This window comes from Schistocerca nitens, chromosome 3 (genome assembly GCF_023898315.1).
Source record: "Schistocerca nitens isolate TAMUIC-IGC-003100 chromosome 3, iqSchNite1.1, whole genome shotgun sequence".
Taxonomy (NCBI): domain Eukaryota; kingdom Metazoa; phylum Arthropoda; class Insecta; order Orthoptera; family Acrididae; genus Schistocerca; species Schistocerca nitens.
The window spans coordinates 769,850,743-769,870,748 of record NC_064616.1 but is presented as its reverse complement, the minus strand read 5'-3'; the positions used below and the strand labels follow the sequence as shown (position 1 = coordinate 769,870,748).

Below are 20,006 nucleotides of genomic sequence, written 5' to 3'. Positions count from 1 at the left end.
TTAGGCTGTTCCATCTCACGTGCCGGCTAGCCAGAGGGCAGCCAAAGGCACGGGTGGGCAGCAGTGGGCAAACAGCTGACGTGCGCGCGGTCTCTCATCAGGACTGCAGCATAGGTCATCCTACCACACCGGCCGAACGCCCAGGGATGGCCATGTACCTAGCGCACGAGCGAAATATGTGCAATAGGACCACCTGGCCGGCAAAGCATATAAGATTCGGTCTTACCACGAGGTAGCTGGCCCTATGCGCAGCGTAAGACTAGGCTTTGGCCAGAGTTGTGCTAGCACTCACTTGATTTGATGCGTGTGTCATGTTGTATATTCGCTGCTTTATAGTGAACTGTCAAAATTTCGTGGCATTTGGCGATACACATGTTACGTCATATCAAAATGTGACGCTGGGTGTGCAGACTCCTAATGTCAGACTCATTCTTTCACATTTATTGGTAAACGATTACCTGTCAATAGTAGACATAAGTTACATACAACAGTTCCTGCCACGCAATCGTTCTTACACTATCGGTATAAGTCACAGGCACTAAAACAAATTGTAGAAAAAGGGTTTACGGAGTGTGGGAGTAAAGATGTACTGGGCAGTTTTATAAACAGAATCTTCGAGAACGTAAGAAATTACAGTTGAGAATAACACCTACAAGTAATGCCTCTTGCATAATTGTCACATTAAACGGTATTTTCATTGTCCTGAAACAAGTCTACTGTCTAAGTTGGTTTCACTGCAGACACAACACTGTGGGCGCACACCAGGCAGTCAGAAGGCGCGTCCCGCCAGAGCCACCGCCAGCAGCAGCGCAAGCAGCCGCCAACCGCTGCCCGCGGCGCCAGCCGCCGTCTGCATTGCCTGCGGGCGTTCCCCTGCACACACAATGCACGCTTACAGTCACTAGCAGTGCTACCAACCTCCACTCGCCGCCTGCAGCGTCTCCAGTCGTCTGCATCGCCTGTGGACGTCCTCCGACACACAATGCACGCTTACAGCCAGCAGCAGCGCTACCCACCATCTGCATCGCCTACGGCCACATACCTGTACACAAATGGTTCAAATGGCTCTGAGCACTATGGGACTTAACTTCTAAGGTCATCAGTCCCCTAGAACTCAGAACTACTTAAACCTAACTAACCTAAGGACATCACACACATCCATGCCCGAGGCAGGATTCGAACCTGCGACCGTAGCGGTCGCGCGGTTCCAAACTGTAGCGCCCAGAACCGCTCGGCCACACCGGCCGGCTACCTGTACACACATCACATCTTTATGCTACGACAACAAGAGCGAAACCCCTGCAAAATGGAGGCCATGTGGCTAGGACCACTATACGATTGTGCGGAGCCTGCAGAACTCATGAAATTCTGGGCTGCTTTTAAGAAATACTTCTCCTATTTTAGAAAATATATTATTCGTACAAAACGTGAAGGTAATGTCTAAAAAAGGTTGTTCCATAAAGAACACAACTTTTGAAATGTCTACCATTGCCGTTCTAGTCAGTTGGAAGCACTGAACGATGCATGATTTTCGTCGCTTTTCTTTGTTGTTAGTGACGGAGTGCTTCACGATGTAATAGCAAGTCGTCATAATGAAAATTTATTACGAATGTGGCGAATGTCGGGCAGAGACTGTTCGCAAGCTCTGTGAAATGTTTGGTCAATGTAATGCACCGTTTAAGTGGACTGTGGTGCGACTGATTTGAGAAAACCCGCTCTGTTGTGGATATTAAACCTTCGACGCATCCTCTTGGTAGTCGTTCTGCAGAAAACCATAGTGGGAGATAATGTCACTGCAAGTCTGGTGAAATGTATTCGCTGATGTTCACCACAATTCGGTATTCCCAGAACCAACATGTAACGAATTCTGAAAAAAGATCAGCACCTTTGGCCATGAAATCAAACTGACATAAGAAGAGACGCCAAAAGATCACGACGAGTACCGAGCATTTGCCCACTGGGTGATTTCGATAAAAAGAGCAGGCAACAATTTCATCGAGAAAACAATGTTCACTCTTGAGGCTCACTTTCTGTTGAATGACTTCGTGGGAATCGAACTTGCAAGGTTAGGGCACGCAGAAGACCTTTGAGTAGTTATGGAGAAGCCATTACATCCACAACGAGTGACTGTGTGTTGTGACATTTGGACTGAGGGCATAACTCGACCATACTATTTCGAAGATGGAGCTAGAACCGATTGACGGTGGAAGGTGATCGCTACCTCACGTTAAGAGAGTTTTTGTGGTGAACTGGATCGTGTGAATGCTAAAGAGCTTTGGTTACAACAAGCTGGCGCAACTTGCCACACATGAAACCCATGAATTGCAAAAATGGACATGTTATGTGATAATCACAAGTGGCATACATTGGAGTAATTTCTAACTTATTTAATTTCTTCAATAAATTTGTATCTTGTTATGCATTTAAAAGCTGTATTTTTAATGGCACATCCTTTATAATTTATTTCACTTATTTGAGAATAACAGGGGCTATGCATCCAGATTTTTCAGCAATTATCTGATAAACATAATCAACGTTAGTCAAAACACTACCCATTCACATAGCAAAAAAATATCACTATTAATGAATGGCAAGCCTCTCCATCATGAGATTCAAAATCAAACTTTTGGACCAGTATCTACGATATGCACAATATAACTTGGCTTTTTCCTGGGAACAAAGGAATTGTTGGAAATCTGATGACTCTGGGCTGGTACGGAAAGTTTCCGCCCATTGCCTAACTTAGCTACTACACAATTCAACACGCAGCAATAGCGTGGTAGCATACAGAATTGCACTGATGTGAGCCTGGACATACCCACACCACCATGAAAACGACCTTTTTCAATTTTTTTACACAGATTTAGGAAATTTTGCAGTTCGTAAAATGTTATTTAAATGAGCTATATAGATACAGATACTTGTACTGTGGGTGCAACCACAACGAAAGAATATCTGTGAAGAGGGCAGACTATCCCGTGGTTCCTGAAGAAAGGCAGCAGATTTATAATAGTTGCAGGGGAACAGTATGCATGACTGACTGATCTGGCCTTGTATGCATGACTGACTGATCTGTTCTTGTAACGTTAGCCAATATAGCCGTGCTGTGCTGGTACTGCGAACGGCTGAGAGCAAGGGAAAACTACAGCCATGACTTTTTTCATCCAAAAGAAAAGGAAGACTAGGGGTTTAACGTCCCGTCGACATCGAGGTCATTAGATATGGAGCACAAGCTCGGGTAGTTTCAAGGCTAGGAACGGAAATCGGCTGTGCCCTTTCAAAGGAAACATCCAGGCATTTACCTGGAGTGATTTCGGGAAATCACGTAAAACCTATATCTGGATGGCCGTACGCGGGTTTTAACCGTCGTCCTACCGAATTCGAGTCCCGTGTGCTAACAACTGCGCCACCTCATTCGTTTCTTTTGTTTTTGTTTTTTGTTTCTTTGTTTTATTTTCCTCCTTCCGAGGGCACACTGCTGTATTGTGTGGTTAAATCGTGATGGAATCATCTCGGGTAAGGTATTCTAGAGGTAAAGTAGTCCCCCATTCAGATATATGGACGAATACTACTCAGGAAGGCCCCCGGAGTAGATAACATTCCATTAGAACTACTGACAGCCTTGGGAGAGCCAGTCCTGACAAAACTCTACCATCTGGTGAGCAAGTTGTATGAGACAGGCGAAATACCCTCAGACTTCAAGAAGAATATAACAATTCAAATCCCAAAGAAAGCAGGTGTTGACAGATGTGAAAATTACCGAACTATCAGTTTACTAAGTCACAGCTGCAAAATACTAACGCGAATTCTTTACAGACGAATGGAAAAACTGATAGAAGCCGACCTCGGGGAAGATCAGTTTGGATTCCGTAGAAATGTTGGAACACGTGAGGCAATACTGTCTCTTCGACTTATCTTAGAAGAAAGATTAAGGAAAGGCAAACCTACATTTCTAGCATTTGTCGTGTACCCCTTCCTGCTTAATCTTTCTGCACTTTCTCTCGATCTCATCTTTAGACACCAGGAATTCCTTTCGCGTGCTTCATTTACTGCATGTCTATATTGTTTCCTTAAAAGAATAGAAGAATTCAGCAGAAGAAAATGCTAACCTGCTATTTAACATCGTAAAATCTGATCATGATATCTCTTGTGGTCTCAAATGAACCACATTCTGGTAGGTAGCAGATCCATACCTACCTTTGTAAAATGTTGTCTGCTATACAGATTGCTTTGTCTTATTGTTTTTATCATCTCGTCTTTGAATTTAGACAAACATATAACAAGTACTAATGTAAAATACGCCCCTGGGGGTTAGCACAGTCTTCCGCCGACCCTTTCAGTTAAATTCAGTATCTCCTTAGTTATCCAAGGATTTCTACTAGGTCTTCTCTTTTTACATATGTTATCTTCACTATTTCATCTCTTACAGCTACCCATTCGTTTTCCATTGTATTTCCTTTCCCTGTTTAAATCAAACGTTGCCTAACGCTCCCTCTAAAACTCTCGAAAACCTGGTTTCTACAGTTTTTATCCATGTTCCATCTCCTTAATTTTTTATATTTTACAGTTTCTTCAGTTACAGTCTGCAGTTCAGAACCGAAAAATTGTTGTCGCAGTCCAAATCTTACCCTGAAAAAGTTTGATAGTTTAAAATCTGGTTTCGAAATCTCTATCTTACCATTATGTCGTCAGTCTGAAACCTTCCTGTGTCCTTGGGCCTCTTCCACGTGCACCACCTCCTTAGATAATTCTTAAACCAAGTATTGGCTTTGAATCATTTATGCTCTATGCAAAATCCTTCTAGGCGGCTTCCTCTTTTCATTCCTTTCCCTCAGCCCATGTTCTCCTACTATTTTTCCGTGTCTTCCTTTTCCTACTACCGTATTCTAGTTACCCATCACAATGAAATTTTCATCTACTTTAACTACCTGAATAATTACCTTTATCTCCTCATACATTCTGTCAATCTATTCATCACCTGCGGAGCCATTAGGCTATAAACTTGTACAGCTGCGGTGGCTGTTGGCTTTGTCTGTCTTGGCCACGATAACGCATTCATTACGCTGTTCACAGTAGCTTACCCAAATTTCTTTTTTCTTATTCGTTATTAGATCTGCTTCTGCGTTGCCCCTACCTAATGTTGTGTTGATAGCTTTGTACAGACTTGAACAAAATTCATATTTTTCCTGCTACTGCATTTCATTAATTCCCACTGTACCTGGATTCAACCTATTAACTGCCCTTTTTAAATTCACTAACATACCTACCCTAACAATCTACACTCGGGCCCGTAGAACGCCAGTTTTGTATTTCCTTGTGACGATATTCTCCTGAGCAGTTGTTGTTGTTGTGGTCTTCAGTCCTGAGACTTGTTTGATGCAGCTCTCCATGCTACTCTATCATGTGCAAACTTATTCATCTCCCAGTACCTACTGCAGCCTACATCCTTCTGAATCTGCTAAGTGTATTCATCTCTTGGTCTCCCTCTACGATTTTTACCCTCCACGCTGCCCTCCAATACTAAATTGCTGATCCCTCGATGTCTCAGAACATGTCCTACCAACCGATCCCTTCTTCTAGTCAAGTTGTGCCACAAGCTCCTCTTCTCCCCAATTCTATTCAATACCTCCTCATTAGTTATGTGATCAACCCATCTAATCTTTAAGTGTCTCATTTCCTAATCTAATTCCCTCAGCATCACCCGACTTAATTCGACTATATTCCATTATCCTCATTTTGCTTTTGTTGATGTTCATCTTATACCCTCCTTTCAAGACACTGTCCATTCCGTTCAACTGCTCTTCCAAGTCCTTTGCTGTCTCTGACAGAATTACAATGTCATCGGCGAACCTCAAAGTTTTTATTTCTTCTCCATGGATTTTAATACCTACTCCGAATTTTTCTTTTGTTTCCTTTACTGCTTGCTCAATATACAGGTTGAATAACATCGGGGATAGCTCTCCATGCTACCCTATCCTGTGCAAGCTTCTTCACCTCCCAGTATTTACTGCAACGTACATCCTTCTGAATCTGCTTAGTGTATTCATCTCTTGGTCTCCCTCTACGATTTTTACCCTCCACGCTGCCCTCCAATGCTAAATTTGTGATCCCTTGATGCCTCAGAACATGTCCTACCAACCGGTCCCTTCTTCTAGTCAAGTTGTGCAACAACTTTCTCTTCTCCCCAATTCTATTCAATACCTCCTCATTAGTTATGTGATCTACCCATCTAATCTTCAGCATTCTACTGTAGCTCCACATTTCGAAAGCTTCTATTCTCTTCTTGTCTAGACTATTTATCGTCCACGTTTCACTTCCATACATGGCTACACTCCAAACAAATACTTCCAGAAACGACTTCCTGACATTTAAATGTAGAAGCTCACATAACTGGAGGAAAGACAGGTGCTGTCTCTAGAAAAATTAAAGAGACCATTAGAGAAAAGAGAAGTTAGTGTATGAATACCATGAGGTGAGATAGCAAGCCAGTGCTGATAGGTGCTGTCTATAGGAAAATTAGCCGGCCACTGTGGCTGAGCGGTTCTAGGCACTTCAGTCCGGAACCGCGCTGCTGCTACGGTCGGAGGTTCGAATCCTGCCTCGGGCATGGGTGTGTGTGATGTCCTTATGTTAGTTAGGTTTAAGTAGTTCTAAGTCTAGGGGATTGATGACCTCAGATGTTAAGTCCAATAGTGCTTAGAACCATTTGAACCATTTTATAGGAAAATTAAAGGGACCTTTAGAGAAAAGAAAAGTTAGTGTATGAATACCATGAGCTGAGATAGCATGGCAGTGATATGCAAAGAAGGAAAAGATGAAAGATGGCAGACATATATACATACGACCTCTGCAAGGGAAATAAACTTGAAGACAATGTTACAGGAAGGGAAGAGGAACTAGGTGAAAATGAGATGGGAGATATAATGTGAGAAGAGTTTGACAGAGCAATGAATGATCTAAGTGGAAAAAAGATTCTTAAAGCAGACGACATTCCCTCAGAATCGCTGTAAATCTTGGGAGAGCCAACCATGACACAATGGTTCAAATGGCTCTGAGCACTATGGGACTCAACTGCTGTGGTCATAAGTCCCCTAGAACTTAGAACTACTTAAACCTAACTAACCTAAGGACAGCACACAACGACCAGCCATCACGAGGCAGAGGAAATCCCTGACCCCGCCGGGAATCGAACCCGGGAACCCGGGCGTGGGAAGCGAGAACGCTACCGCACGACCACGAGATGCGGGCCCATGACACGTTGGAGGAGAACAGTTTGGATTCTGGAGAAATGTGCAAGTGCGCGAGCCAATAGAGACCCTATGGCGTATACTAGGTTCATAAAAGATAGTTTGAAAAATGGCAAACCTATGTTTGTGGCATTTGTAGACTTAGAAAAAGCTTTTGTCAATGCCAACTAGATTACACTCTTTGAAATTTTAAGAATAGCAGGGATAAAATATAGGTACCGAAAGGCTATTTACGACTTATACAGAAACCAGACTGCATATAAGACTCGAAGAAAATGAAAGGGAAGTAGTAGTTGAAACGGCAGTGAGATAGAGGGGTAGCCCATCCCCTATGTCATTCGATCCGTACATTCAGCATGCTGTGAAGGAAACGAATGAGAAATTTTGAAAGGGAATTAAAGTTCAGGAAGAAGACAAAAGAACTTTGCTGTTTGCTGATGACATTGTAATTCTATCACAGATGGCTAAGCACTTTGGATGGCAGTTGAATGGAGTGGATACAGTCTTGAAAAGAGACCATGGGATGAACATCAATAAAGTAAAACAAGGTTAATGAGTTATAGTAGAAGTATATCAGGTGATACTAAGAGAATTATGTTATGAAATGAGACTCTAAAGGTAGTATATGAGTTTTGTTATTTGGGCAACAAAATAACTGATGATTACTGAAGTACAGAAGAAACAAATTGAGACTGGTAAGCCTGAACAGTTTTTCTGAATACGTGAAATTCGTTAACATCTAATATATACCTAAGTATTAGGAAATCTTTCCTGATAGTATTTGTCTAGAGTGTAGCCTTGTATAGATGTGAAACGTGGAGAAAAGGAATTTCAGAGAAGAAGACAGAAGCTTTCGAAATATCAGGCTACAGAATAATGCTTAAGATTAGATGGGTAGATAGGATAACGAATAAATCGAAGTACAGAAAAAAGAAATTTAGGCACAACTAGACTAAAAGAAGGGATTGGTTGGTAGGACACATCCTGAGGCATCAAGGAATTATGAGTTTGGTAACGGAAATAAGGCTGGCGGGGGGTGGGGGGGGGGTGTAAAAAATTCGGGAGTGTCGGTTGAGCTATTTAGCGTACCCATGAGATGATACAGAATCTATCCACAGTGACCTACAGTGTTCGATAACTCCCCATAAGCCTACGCAAATTAAAAAGGAAATATAATGTCACACAGAGGATAGTGGCTCATCTAATTAAATTACCAGGGCTGCCTCAGTCAGGAATGAAAAGATGGGTACTGCACCTCACACAGATATAATGATAATGGGCTCTATTAGACAACGGAAAGTAGCTAGGGGTCACAACAACAGTATGATTTATTGCTAAAGTACATAAAAAATTGTTAATCGACTGACTCAAGAACACAGTATTACAAGGACTAAGGATTGAAAACACATACGACAGCCTTGGAACAAACGGATGTATACATGGTAAAAATGATATAAAACTGTATTCGTGAATATGAACAATGATTGCGGAATAAGTTAAAGAAAATCTCCGGATAAGTGTGAACAAATAGTAGTGCTCTCACCTAAGAGCATAGTGGGTGCAGGAAGCTGGCTGGCTGTGAAAATTAGATCGGCCAAACGCAACTTTGGTGGAAGATAAATGACTCCACACTTACCCTGGTTCAGTGAATGCAAACGCAGTCCACGCTTATCACTCTTAGTTCAAATGGCTCTGAGCACTATGAGACTTAACATCTTAGGTCATCAGTCTCCTAGAATTTAGAACTACTTAAACCTAACTAACCTAAGGACATCACACACATCCATGCCCGAGGCAGGATTCGAACCTGCGACCGTAGCGGTCGCGCGGTTCCAGACTGAAGCGCCTAGAACCGCTCGGCCACTCCGGCCGGTCTTATCACTCTAATGAAGTACGAGAGCAGAAGCTAGTTATGGTAATTGCTGAGAATTCTAAGTTCAGCCATAACATCTGAGTTCTGCTCTAAGTCAGAGACTTATCGCTCTGCTACTCTAAGACGAAGTGTACTGCAAAAAGCCCTGCGGAGAAATTTCTTCTACGATGTTTCAGGAGCAACTGTTCACTATGATGCTCTAAGTAGAAGCAACTTCTTATTCTCCTCTACAAGACTTAGCTGGTTCTGCCAGACTGGAATCTCACTGCCCAATCGTAACAGACATTGCAAGTTCTGACCAATGATAATTAAATAATTCTTTGTTCTTACGGATTCTGCCGTGACTAACGAATGAAGTACATTTTTCCCTTGGAGCAGGGTAGAAGGCAGAAAATCTCCCCCACTATGTAACAGATATCTAGTTATGACCAATGGAAAGGCGTTCATATACACAGGTGCACGCAGGATCTGTCCCATGTTACCAAAATAATTATTATGAGCCAAGCAGAATATCATTCCAAAATTTAAAAAAAAATTGAGCTGGCCTCATGCTGGATTGTCTCATGCTAACCGTGTTGTGTTTTTTGATGTCCTTCAGAATTTATCTTTGCTTTTTGCTTTGGACACAATGAAGGTTTATGATGGGGTGGGCTGCCTTACTAGGCGCTCCTGCTGTGCTCCTATGGCACAGTGCTATTCCCTGTGTTTATGCAATTGACACTTTGGCTACAGTACAAAACATTTTTATGACCTGTGCAGTTCCATAGTGACTCTCACCTTTTGCCAGCCAGCTAAAAGCCCCAGGTTGCACCACATTACAAGACCGGCTACACCATACCAAAAAGAAAAGAAGTAGAGCTAATTAAACAGTAGTCATTGGCATTTATTATCATTGCTTGCAGCTTTCCTGCAGCACTAGTGATTTCACTTACTAGTTGGATCTGCATGTTGGAATGTTAAACACGTTACAGGACAGTTCTGGAGAAACAAAATGGATGTAGATTATGGTAGTTATGCAGAGATGAAGAGGCTTGCACAGTATTGACTAGTATGGAGAGCAGCATCAGACCAGTCTTCAGACTGAAGACCACAACAGCAGATGAAAAGCATTACACACAATTAATTAAATGCATCGTTGTTGTAAATAAAGGAAAAATTGTGTAAACTTTCTAAAAAATTGGAAGTAAAAAAAATATATGTCCTATTTCTTTTATGTCTGCTACGCACAATGATTTTCATATATTTTATAATAAATAACATATTATATTTGTTCCTCATATATTATTGATAGTGCTTAAATTAATAATTGGAAATAAATGAAAACACGTTATAAATAGGTGTTGCGAACATATTTATTTCCAAAAATGATGTTTTTTTCTAACTGAAGTTTCTATTTCCTTGCTTTTCGAAAAGTAAACTCATTGATAACGTCGTTGAAATCAATTTAGCTGCGCTGCTGTGTTCTATCCACAGAGAGCTGAATTTGACAGCATTAATCGATCTTTTTTGTCGTCTTTAATTTGCTGAAACTACGTTGAAAACACGCAGCAATGACTGAAATTGTAATTAATATCCTCAAAGCCACTTCGATGTTTGGATAAGCATCTCGTAATCTATACTTAAAAAAAAACTTCAAAATATCTAAATGAGAATCTGTGTCAATGCTCTTCATCAGCTCTTTCCATCAGAATCTGAAAGCCGCTATTTAGTTAACTAGCTCAGTTGTACCGGTATTTCTACTATATTTGTTACCAAAATCTCCTCTACATTTTTCAAAATAAGATACAGATTTCGTATTTAAGACGTTTCTAACAGGAAATTGAAGTGAGAGGAAACGGTATTTCACATGTAAGATTTGTTTCTCATTTCACTTATTATTCTATCAAATAATTAGCAGTGCTCGTTCTTAAACGGCTTCACTCTAGTCCTCAGTTGGCAGAAATCGGCAAAAGTCGGAAGCCTCCAGTCAAATAGCATATTTGCTTCAGCACCCACTCGACAACCGTTAAGGTTCTACAATACCATAGCGAAGTTGCTGCAAAAACTCCGTTGCTGAACATGAGCAAGCTGCGTAGTCGGCAGCGATACATACCAGGTACGCTATTGACACGTAACCCACGTGACGGCCTGTTCAGTAGTAATCATTGCTTTATTATGCTTTTAGGACAGTTTATTAGAAGACGACAATACTACTATACAGCTCAAATATTTGAGTACATTTTTTTTAGGTTCGGGTGGAAAGTACTGACACTGTGACTCTACACTTCTAATAGATCTTGTTTAAGATCTAAAAGGCAGACTTTCAGATAATAACAGAACTATGATGGTAGTTCGGTCTCCATTCCAGTTATAAAATTACTCCTTTTTTGTTACTGTTTTGTAATATTCACTCTGTTTTCCTGTAATATAACAGCGTGGTGCTAATCTACTCTAACAGTCGTTTCAACAGCTGCTAGCAAATTTTGATAATTTTGATGGCCTTCGTACTTCATTAAGCGTCCTGAAAAAGCTAATGTGTTAACATATTCTGTTTGGTTTCTGTTATGATGTTACTCTACAGATTCTCTCCAATAGTTTGCATGTGTTGCAAGCCAGATATATTGATTTTCTACGTACTTATTGTATGGATTACTTTACTGGTAACAACGTACATTTCCTAAGCAAATTTCAAGAGTAGCCGCAGGCCGCAGAATATTCACAAACATATGCCAGAACTAAAAAATCTGCGGCTGTTAGCATGGGTGATACACCATCAAGTCAGCAAATGGCTATACGCAGCTGCAAAAATCCTTAAGTCATGTAGAACGTTTAATTAGTGGATACTTCTTGAATAACACGGACGTGACAATGGGCTAGCAACATGCACATATACGGATGGCCGTAGTATTGCGTATGCAAGGTATAAAAGTACAGTGCATTGGCGAAGCTGTAATTTGTACTCAGATGATTCCTGTGAAAAGGTTTCCGACCTGATTATGGCCGCACGGTGGGAATTATCAGACTCTGAACGCGGAATGGTCGGCAGAGCTAGACGCTTGGGGCATTCCATTTCAGAAATCGTGCGAGAATTCAGTAATCCGAGATCAATAGTTTCAAGAGCGTGCCGAGAATACCAAATTTTAGGCATTACCTCTCACCACGGTAAACACAGTGGCCAGCGGCCTTCACTTAACGCTCCAGAACAGCGGCGATTGCTAAGAGGTGTCAGTGCTAACAGACAATAACGTGAAATAACCACAGAAATCATTGCGGGACGTACGAGGAACGTATCAGTTAGGAAAGTGCTCCGAAATTTGGTGCTAATGGGCTATGGCAGAAGACGACGGACTCGAGTTCGTTTGATAATAGCACGACACAGTTTGCGTCGCTTCTCCTGGCCTCGTGACCATATCGGTTGGATCCTAGACGATTGGAAAACCGTGGCCTGGTCAGCTGAGCCTCGATTTCTGCTAGTAAGACGTAATTGTTGGGTTCGTGTGTGGCGCAGATCCCACGAAGCCATGGACCCAAGTTGTCAACAAAGCACTGTGCAAGCTGGTGGTGGCTCCATAATGGTTTGAGATCGGTTTTCATGGAATGTACTGTGTCGTGTAGTCCTACTGAACCGATAATTGACTGGAAATGGCTACATTCCGCTTTTTGCAGACCATTTGCAGTCATTCATGGATTTTGTTCCCAAAAAAACGATGGAATTTTTTTGGATGTCAATGCCCCATATCACTGGGCCGCAATTGTTCGCAGCTGGCTTGAACATTTTGGACACTTCGAACGAGCGATTTGGCTTCCCAGATCGCCAGATATGATCCCACCGAACATTTATGGGAAACAGTCGAGAGGTCAGTTCGTGTAGAAAATCACACACCGGCAACACTTTCGCAATTATAGACTGCTGTAGGATTATTATGGCTTAGTATTTTTTAAACAAGATGTCCAACGACATTCCACGTCGACTTGCTGCACTGCACTGGACAAAAGAAGGCCCAACACTATATTAGGAGGTATCCCATGACACTTTAGCTTGAGGTTTAATTCTTTTCTCAGCTCATTATTTCTACTACGCTTTGTTGAAACCACATTACAACCCTTTGCAGAGCAGTAATCAACTCAAGAACATTGTCACTCCTTACCAAATTGAGTACGGGGGCAACGCTCGACTTATAACTTTCTTTCAAATTATGTTTTTGCTCCATTAACCACTGCACTGACGTCGTTACGTGATATATTCAGAAGAAGATCAGTGTAAGTGACGAAATAATTATTGAAAGTGGTAACTGATAGTCTGTTTCTTTACCAACATCGAAGGTGGATATTTCGTCTTTAAAATCGACTTTACGATGTTTGAAAGCCTACAGAATTGATACTGAGACACCGATCTTTAAGATACCCACACCGATATTTTGTAAATATCGATAATAATCGTGCGTCGTTAGTTCGCACTTTAGTTATTATTACTAATGCTGAATGATTGGTTTAAAAACAGCTGCCCCCTACAGTTATCACCAAATGTACAGTGCGTTGCTGTAGCCCAACTACAACGTCCTTTAACAATCCACAGAGTGTGTAAAACTCTCTCATTAATACAAATACCGATGTAAAGTCGCACTGAGCGGTACCATGTTGGCTTGAGACAGATAATAATTTTCTTTCAGCAACCTCATGCACAGATCGTCTACCGATTGGGTCCATGGCTGACCGTAGTTACGCCATTGCCGCGCAGGGTAGGCGCGCTTTCTAACGCGTCTTGTCACGGTCCGCGCGGCTTCCCCTGTCGGAGGTTCGAGCCCTCCCTTGGGCATGGGTGTGTGTGTCGTCCTTAGCGTAAGTTAGATTAAATAGTGTGTCAGCTTAGGGACCGATAACCTCAGCAGTGTGGTCCCAAAAGTCCTTACCACAAATTTCCAGATTTTCTAACGCCATTTATCCTATTGTATCCCAAGTAAGTTCACTGCATAATCACGTGCATTATTACCCGTCATAATGACGGCGTGCTTGACACAACAATCCATGGCACTAAGTGGGCTTGCAGTGGGGATTAGCTGAAGTATTAATGACTGGTAATAGGTTACAGTGTTCCAATTCCAGCGAGGTACTAGGTTCCCGAAACCTATAAATTATTTAGTAGGTTCCACATAGGTTATGAGGTACACTGACATTAGGAAAATAGTTCGCATTACTATAGCACAGGTGCGATCAAGAATTTGGCTCGCGAGCAGTGCCTGGGCATGAATGGCATTGCGCTCAGCCTCGATGCACATTTCTCCCACCGAGACACCACGTTGTGTGAGCGAGAGGAAGGGAAAAAGGGGAATTTGCGAGCGCGTCGCGTTTATATGGCACTGCGTACGACTCGTTTTTTTTTATTTCCCTTTTCGCAACAACAAAACGAACTGTCAGTATCATTTAATAATTTTTGGTGTGATGGAGACGTAATGTAATTTTTATCTGGAACAAACTGTCTGCATACTGACAGATACAGACCATTTCACAGATTTTCGCACCAAGTTCGCTACGTAATTGTGACTTATTTCGTTTCATACCCATTAAGGGTTTTTGAACAAATATGTCGATCGAAATATTGCAGCTCTTATGCAGCCTCATTATGGAGACGTGGAAACTCTAACTGAGGAAAGCAATGTAGACATCCCGGACAATTTTGACGTAAAACGATTTGTCATTAAAACAGGAATAACCTTGCATGTCAATCAGCTTCATGTGCACATGCACAGGGCTGCTTACAACTGAAACAGCAAACGGTTCTAACACAGACCGAGAGCGGATGTAAGATTGGCAGTGTCCTCAAAAAGTTTAGGGAAGTATAAATCTCTCGGTGTACATGCCGCGTCAAATCAGGATAAAACTCCAAGCTTTCGACCACTACCTCCATGGTCGTCGTCAGGGCTAAAACTGACTGTCGTGAACTAGCGAGGTTCCCACTTTTATATGCAAAGGACGGCTTCTGATTGGCTGGAATACGTCAGCGATATGGCGCGTAGTGAAGTGGTGCCCTCTACTTCCATAGATGTAGTTGCTATCCCGCGTTGCTTGCAGCGCCATCCCTTGAATCAGGAGGTAAAGTGCGAGAAGTTTTTCTCTGCGATTTTTCTTTATCCAGTGCGCTCTTCCAAGTGTTGCTAAGTGCATAGCCATTGTCTCTATTAAAGTTATTATAGCTAAGTCTAATTTCGACTGCTTCCCGGATCACAGAGTCCCAGTAATTCGATGTGTGGGCTATTACTCTGGTTTCTTCAAATAAAATCTTATGCTTGTTAAGCAGGCTATGTTCAACCACCGCTGATTTTTCCAAATACCTGTATTTCAGGTGGCGTTGGTGCTCGATGCAGCGGTCGGCAACGGTTCTTACAGACTGGCCCACGTAATTCTTGCCGCATTCGCAAGGAATAGTATAAATTCCCGGCACTCTTAAGCCGAGACTATCTTTGACTGGTCTCAACATTTCCTTAATTTTCCTAGGTGGTCGGAAAACTGGTTTTATTCCTTGCCTCTTCAGGACTCTGTCTATCTTGCTCGTTGTAGCACCGCAAAAAGGAAGCCGCGCTATGTGTTGGTCCTCTTCTTGTATGTGGCCGGCATCGTGTCTTACTTTCTTGGACAATACTGATTTAATTTCACCGGCAGAATAACCATTCCTCTTGAAAACAGTCGTCAAATGGTTAATCTCGGGAACGAGGTGGTCCTTGTCGGAAATAGTCCTGGCTCTGTGTACTAAAGTATTCTGCATAGCTCTCTTCTGAGACGGATGATGGAAGCTATGGCTATGCAGATATAAGTCTGTATGGGTTGGCTTCCTGTACACAGAATGGCCCAGTCGTCCATCCGGCTTTCGCTCTACCAACACATCTAAAAAAGGTAACTTCCCTTCCTTCTCTACCTCCAATGTAAATTTTATGTTTGGATGTACACCATTCAGATGTTCGACGAACTGCTGCAGCGTGTCGCTGCCGTGTGGCCAGATTAAAAAAGTATCGTCGACGTATCTGTAGAAGCATGATGGGCGGAGGTGAGCACTGCTCAGGGCTCGTTCTTCGAAGTCCTCCATGAAAAAATTCGCTATTGCTGGTGACAGTGGCGAACCCATGGCTGTTCCATCCGTCATTTCATAATAATTTCCACTGTATAAAAAATAAGTGGTCGTCAAGGTATGCCGGAACAACTTCAAAATTTCTGAGGAGAAATGAGCAGCCAACAGTTGTAATGTGTCATCCACAGGTACTTTGGTGAACAGAGAAACCACGTCGAGGCTGACCATGATATCACTTGGGCCTATCTTCATCTGTTTTATGATATCAACAAACATTTTTGAATTTTTAATATGATGTGGGCAGTGACCAACTATAGGCACCAACAATTTAGTTAAGTGCTTTGCAAGCTTGTACGTAGGAGAGCCAATAGCGCTAACAATCGGTCTCAACGGGACGTTCTCTTTATGAACCTTTGGCAAACCGTACAGTCTTGGTGGTCGAGGTGCTCTCGGCCGTAAGTTCTTCACCAGTTCGTCGGAGAGGCCAGAGTTTTTTAGTAGCTCCCTTGTCTTCCTGCTGGGCGCCGATGTGGGATCCCGCCTGAGAACCCGGTATGTGCTGTCCTCCAGTAATAATCCAACTTTCTTATGGTAATCTGTAGCATTGAGGATTACCGTGGCGTTCCCCTTGTCAGCAGGTAAAACAACTAGATCTTCATCCTCCTGCAACAATTTCAGTCCTTGTCTCTCCTCTCTGCTGATGTTTGATTTAGGCGGCTTGGATGTCGCTAAAATCCGGCTAGTAGCAAGCCTTACGTCATCCGCTGCTTCTTGAGGAAGATGACGAACTGCTTGTTCCACTCCACTAATGATCTCAACCACCGGTAACTTACGTGGAGCTGGGGCAAAGTTCAATCCTTTACTGAGAGCCGAGATGGTAGCTTCATCAAGTTCCTTGTCAGAGAAGTTGATAACAGTGCGGTGAATGCCGTTGGACCCAGTAGTTCCTTGATCACGGTTAAGCCGCTCAAATTTATCGGCCTGTTTCGCCGTAGTCCTGCTTAAATTGGCTCGTTGGTGTGCCGCCAAAGTCATATCCACCCATTCCCAGTCCAATGGTGAGAGGACTTCGGCCAGAAATAAATGGCAACTAAATAACAGGCGAGCGTTCATGTCTAGTTCATACCTGGTATGACGTATCCTCTCCTTCACAATAGCATGGCTGGTCTTTCGTAAAATTCTGTTTACTGCAGCGCTTCTGATGTGGTGTTTGACGACTGCAAACTTCGGTACTACCTCCTTGTCACGACAGCGTTGTAAAAAAGCCAGATTGCTCAGCAACTGAGACTGTTTCAGGCGCAGCTTCTCCAGGTGACGAACGCTGCGCGCTATGTCCTCCCCGTAGAGGAAGCTAATATGGCTACGAAGTCTTTCGCGATGTATTTCTTGAGTAAAAATCTCTTGGTGTACATGCCGCGTCAAATCAGGATAAAACTCCAAGCTTTCGACCACTACCTCCATGGTTGTCGTCAGGGCTAAAACTGACTGACTGGAATAAAACCAGTTTTCCGACCACCTAGGAAAATTAAGGAAATGTTGAGACCAGTCAAAGATAGTCTCGGCTTAAGAGTGCCGGGAATTTATACTATTCCTTGCGAATGCGGCAAGAATTACGTGGGCCAGTCTGTAAGAACCGCTGCCGACCGCTGCATCGAGCACCAACGCCACCTGAAATACAGGTATTTGGAAAAATCAGCGGTGGCTGAACATAGCCTGCTTAACAAGCATAAGATTTTATTTGAAGAAACCAGAGTAATAGCCCACACATCGAATTACTGGGACTCTGTGATCCAGGAAGCAGTCGAAATTAGACTTAGCGATAATAACTTTAATAGAGACAATGGCTATGCACTTAGCAACACTTGGAAGAGCGCACTGGATAAAGAAAAATCGCAGAGAAAAACTTCTCGCACTTTACCTCCTGATTCAAGGGATGGCGCTGCAAGCAACGCGGGATAGCAACTACATCTATGGAAGTAGAGGGCACCACTTCACTACGCGCCATATCGCTGACGTCTTCCAGCCAATCAGAAGCCGTCCTTTGCATATAAAAGTGGGAACCTCGCTAGTTCACGACATTTCCTTCCAACTATAACCTGGCCTTGTTCCCCCCCCCCCTCTCCCCAGGGCCCCCTTTTCCTCTTTCCTCCTTCTCCCAGAGCGGATTTTCCTCCGTCCCCCCCTCCCCTGAGACCCTGCACCCCATACTTGCCTCTCTCCTTCCCACATCCCTCCCTACCTGGCCCTCTTCCGCGCGCCCCCCGCTCACCTCCCCCATCTCTTCCCCTCCCTCACTTCTTCAGGTCTCCCTCATCTCCTAGCGCCTGGCAGATCCTCTGTATTGCTCTTCATCAGTGTGCCACATCAGTGTTGTTTAGTGCTGTTTCTCGTGTGCGTCAAGAGGTGTGCTTTAAATTGTGTCCTGCCTTGAGGTTCGCCGTCAGTGTTACGTTATGTGCTATGCCATCCGTCGCTACCTTTATGCTCCAGTCATACTGTGCCTTGTGTTCTTTTAACTGTCGCAGTGTGTGGCTTTTTGTGTGTGCTACTTTTAAACAGTTTTTTTTATCTCCATTTTACAGTCACCCCGTTTTTTGTCTATTGTCTTCCATGATGTTCCCCTTTTTTATATCTATGTTCACCTTATTCTCTCCTTTGCTGTTTTTAAATGTCTTCTATTGTTTTTTTCTATGTCTTTCGGCTGAAGAGCAGCGCCTATGCTGCTGCCAGCCCGCCCAGATGGGGAATTGAAATACAATAAAGGCAAAAAAAAAAAAAAAGTTCACGACAGTCAATTTTAGCCCTGACGACGACCATGGAGGTAGTGGTCGAAAGCTTGGAGTTTTATCCTGATTTGACGCGGCATGTACACCGAGAGATTTTTACTCAAGAAATACGTCGCGAAAGACTTCGTAGCCATTTTAGGGAAGTATGCTTGTACGCCTTTCAAAGCCACAATATTTTTTCAAATTTCGCGTTTTCTTTGACGCCCATCAGCTTAGGGAAATGGAAGAAACGTTTTTGTCAGAATTTACCCCTTCCACAATGCGATTTTCATTTTAGATGTATCCACATCAAATCAGAAATTTGTTGTTTCTCAGTTTGCTGTGTCTTACTGTGGGCAGTGTACTATCCAGTCAACTTAAAATGTGAGGTCTGCAATCCATTCCAAACGTTCTAATTTTCTTTCCTGCACTCCTTTTTCCTTCATAAATTCAACAAAAGCGAGTTTTAAATTGAAAAACTGTTTGAGGCATGCCCCTTCATTTAACCAACGTGACAATGTCTTATTAAGTGTGGGATTCAGAAATTTTGCTGTTCATACCACCAGTTTCTTCACGTGCTGGTTGCCTGAAAATTTAGCTCAAAATGCTTCTTGATGTACAGAACAACGACTCTCATCTGTCGATCGTTGTAGTTTTTTGCTCTTTCACTGCGAACTAAATCTTTAAATTCTTTCTGCATAGTATTGTAATATCGTTTCGTAGCAAATTTGCAGTACCCGTCGCTTATGCGACTGCATAATATATATTGAGAATTCACATTCCTCTCTTCCGTTATTTCTAGTCACTTTTAAGGGCTTGTGACGATAGATCACTAGACTGCCTGTTTTTGTGCAAACAGCCACTGGACCTGTGAACGTTCTACATACAACAAACAAAAAGCAAAGCTGACATCACGATTCTGTCGAACTGAAGAGAGCGATTCCGACCTAAAAATTCCATACCGTAGTACTAAATGAAATGTCGCGCTCTACCGAGTACGTACGGAAAGGAACGAGCAAAACCGAGACATGCACAGTTTTGGCTCGCACGCAGCATGCGCACTTGGCCCACGTGCAGCTTGG

The 20,006-nt window shown here is 42.8% G+C and overlaps 1 protein-coding gene across 2 annotated transcripts in view; it reads right to left on the bottom strand.

The window, feature by feature from the left end:
- Nucleotides 1–420: 420 nt before the first annotated feature.
- The window catches only part of LOC126249757 (protein turtle homolog B-like), a 472,837-nt gene continuing 453,251 nt past the window's right edge, over nt 421–20,006 (bottom strand). For both annotated transcript variants that reach the window (XM_049951444.1, XM_049951445.1), the window contains one exon: nt 421–873. In XM_049951444.1, coding sequence (XP_049807401.1) covers nt 770–873 — 104 coding nt within the window. In that variant the 3' untranslated portion in view covers nt 421–769. The remainder of the gene's footprint in view (nt 874–20,006) is intronic.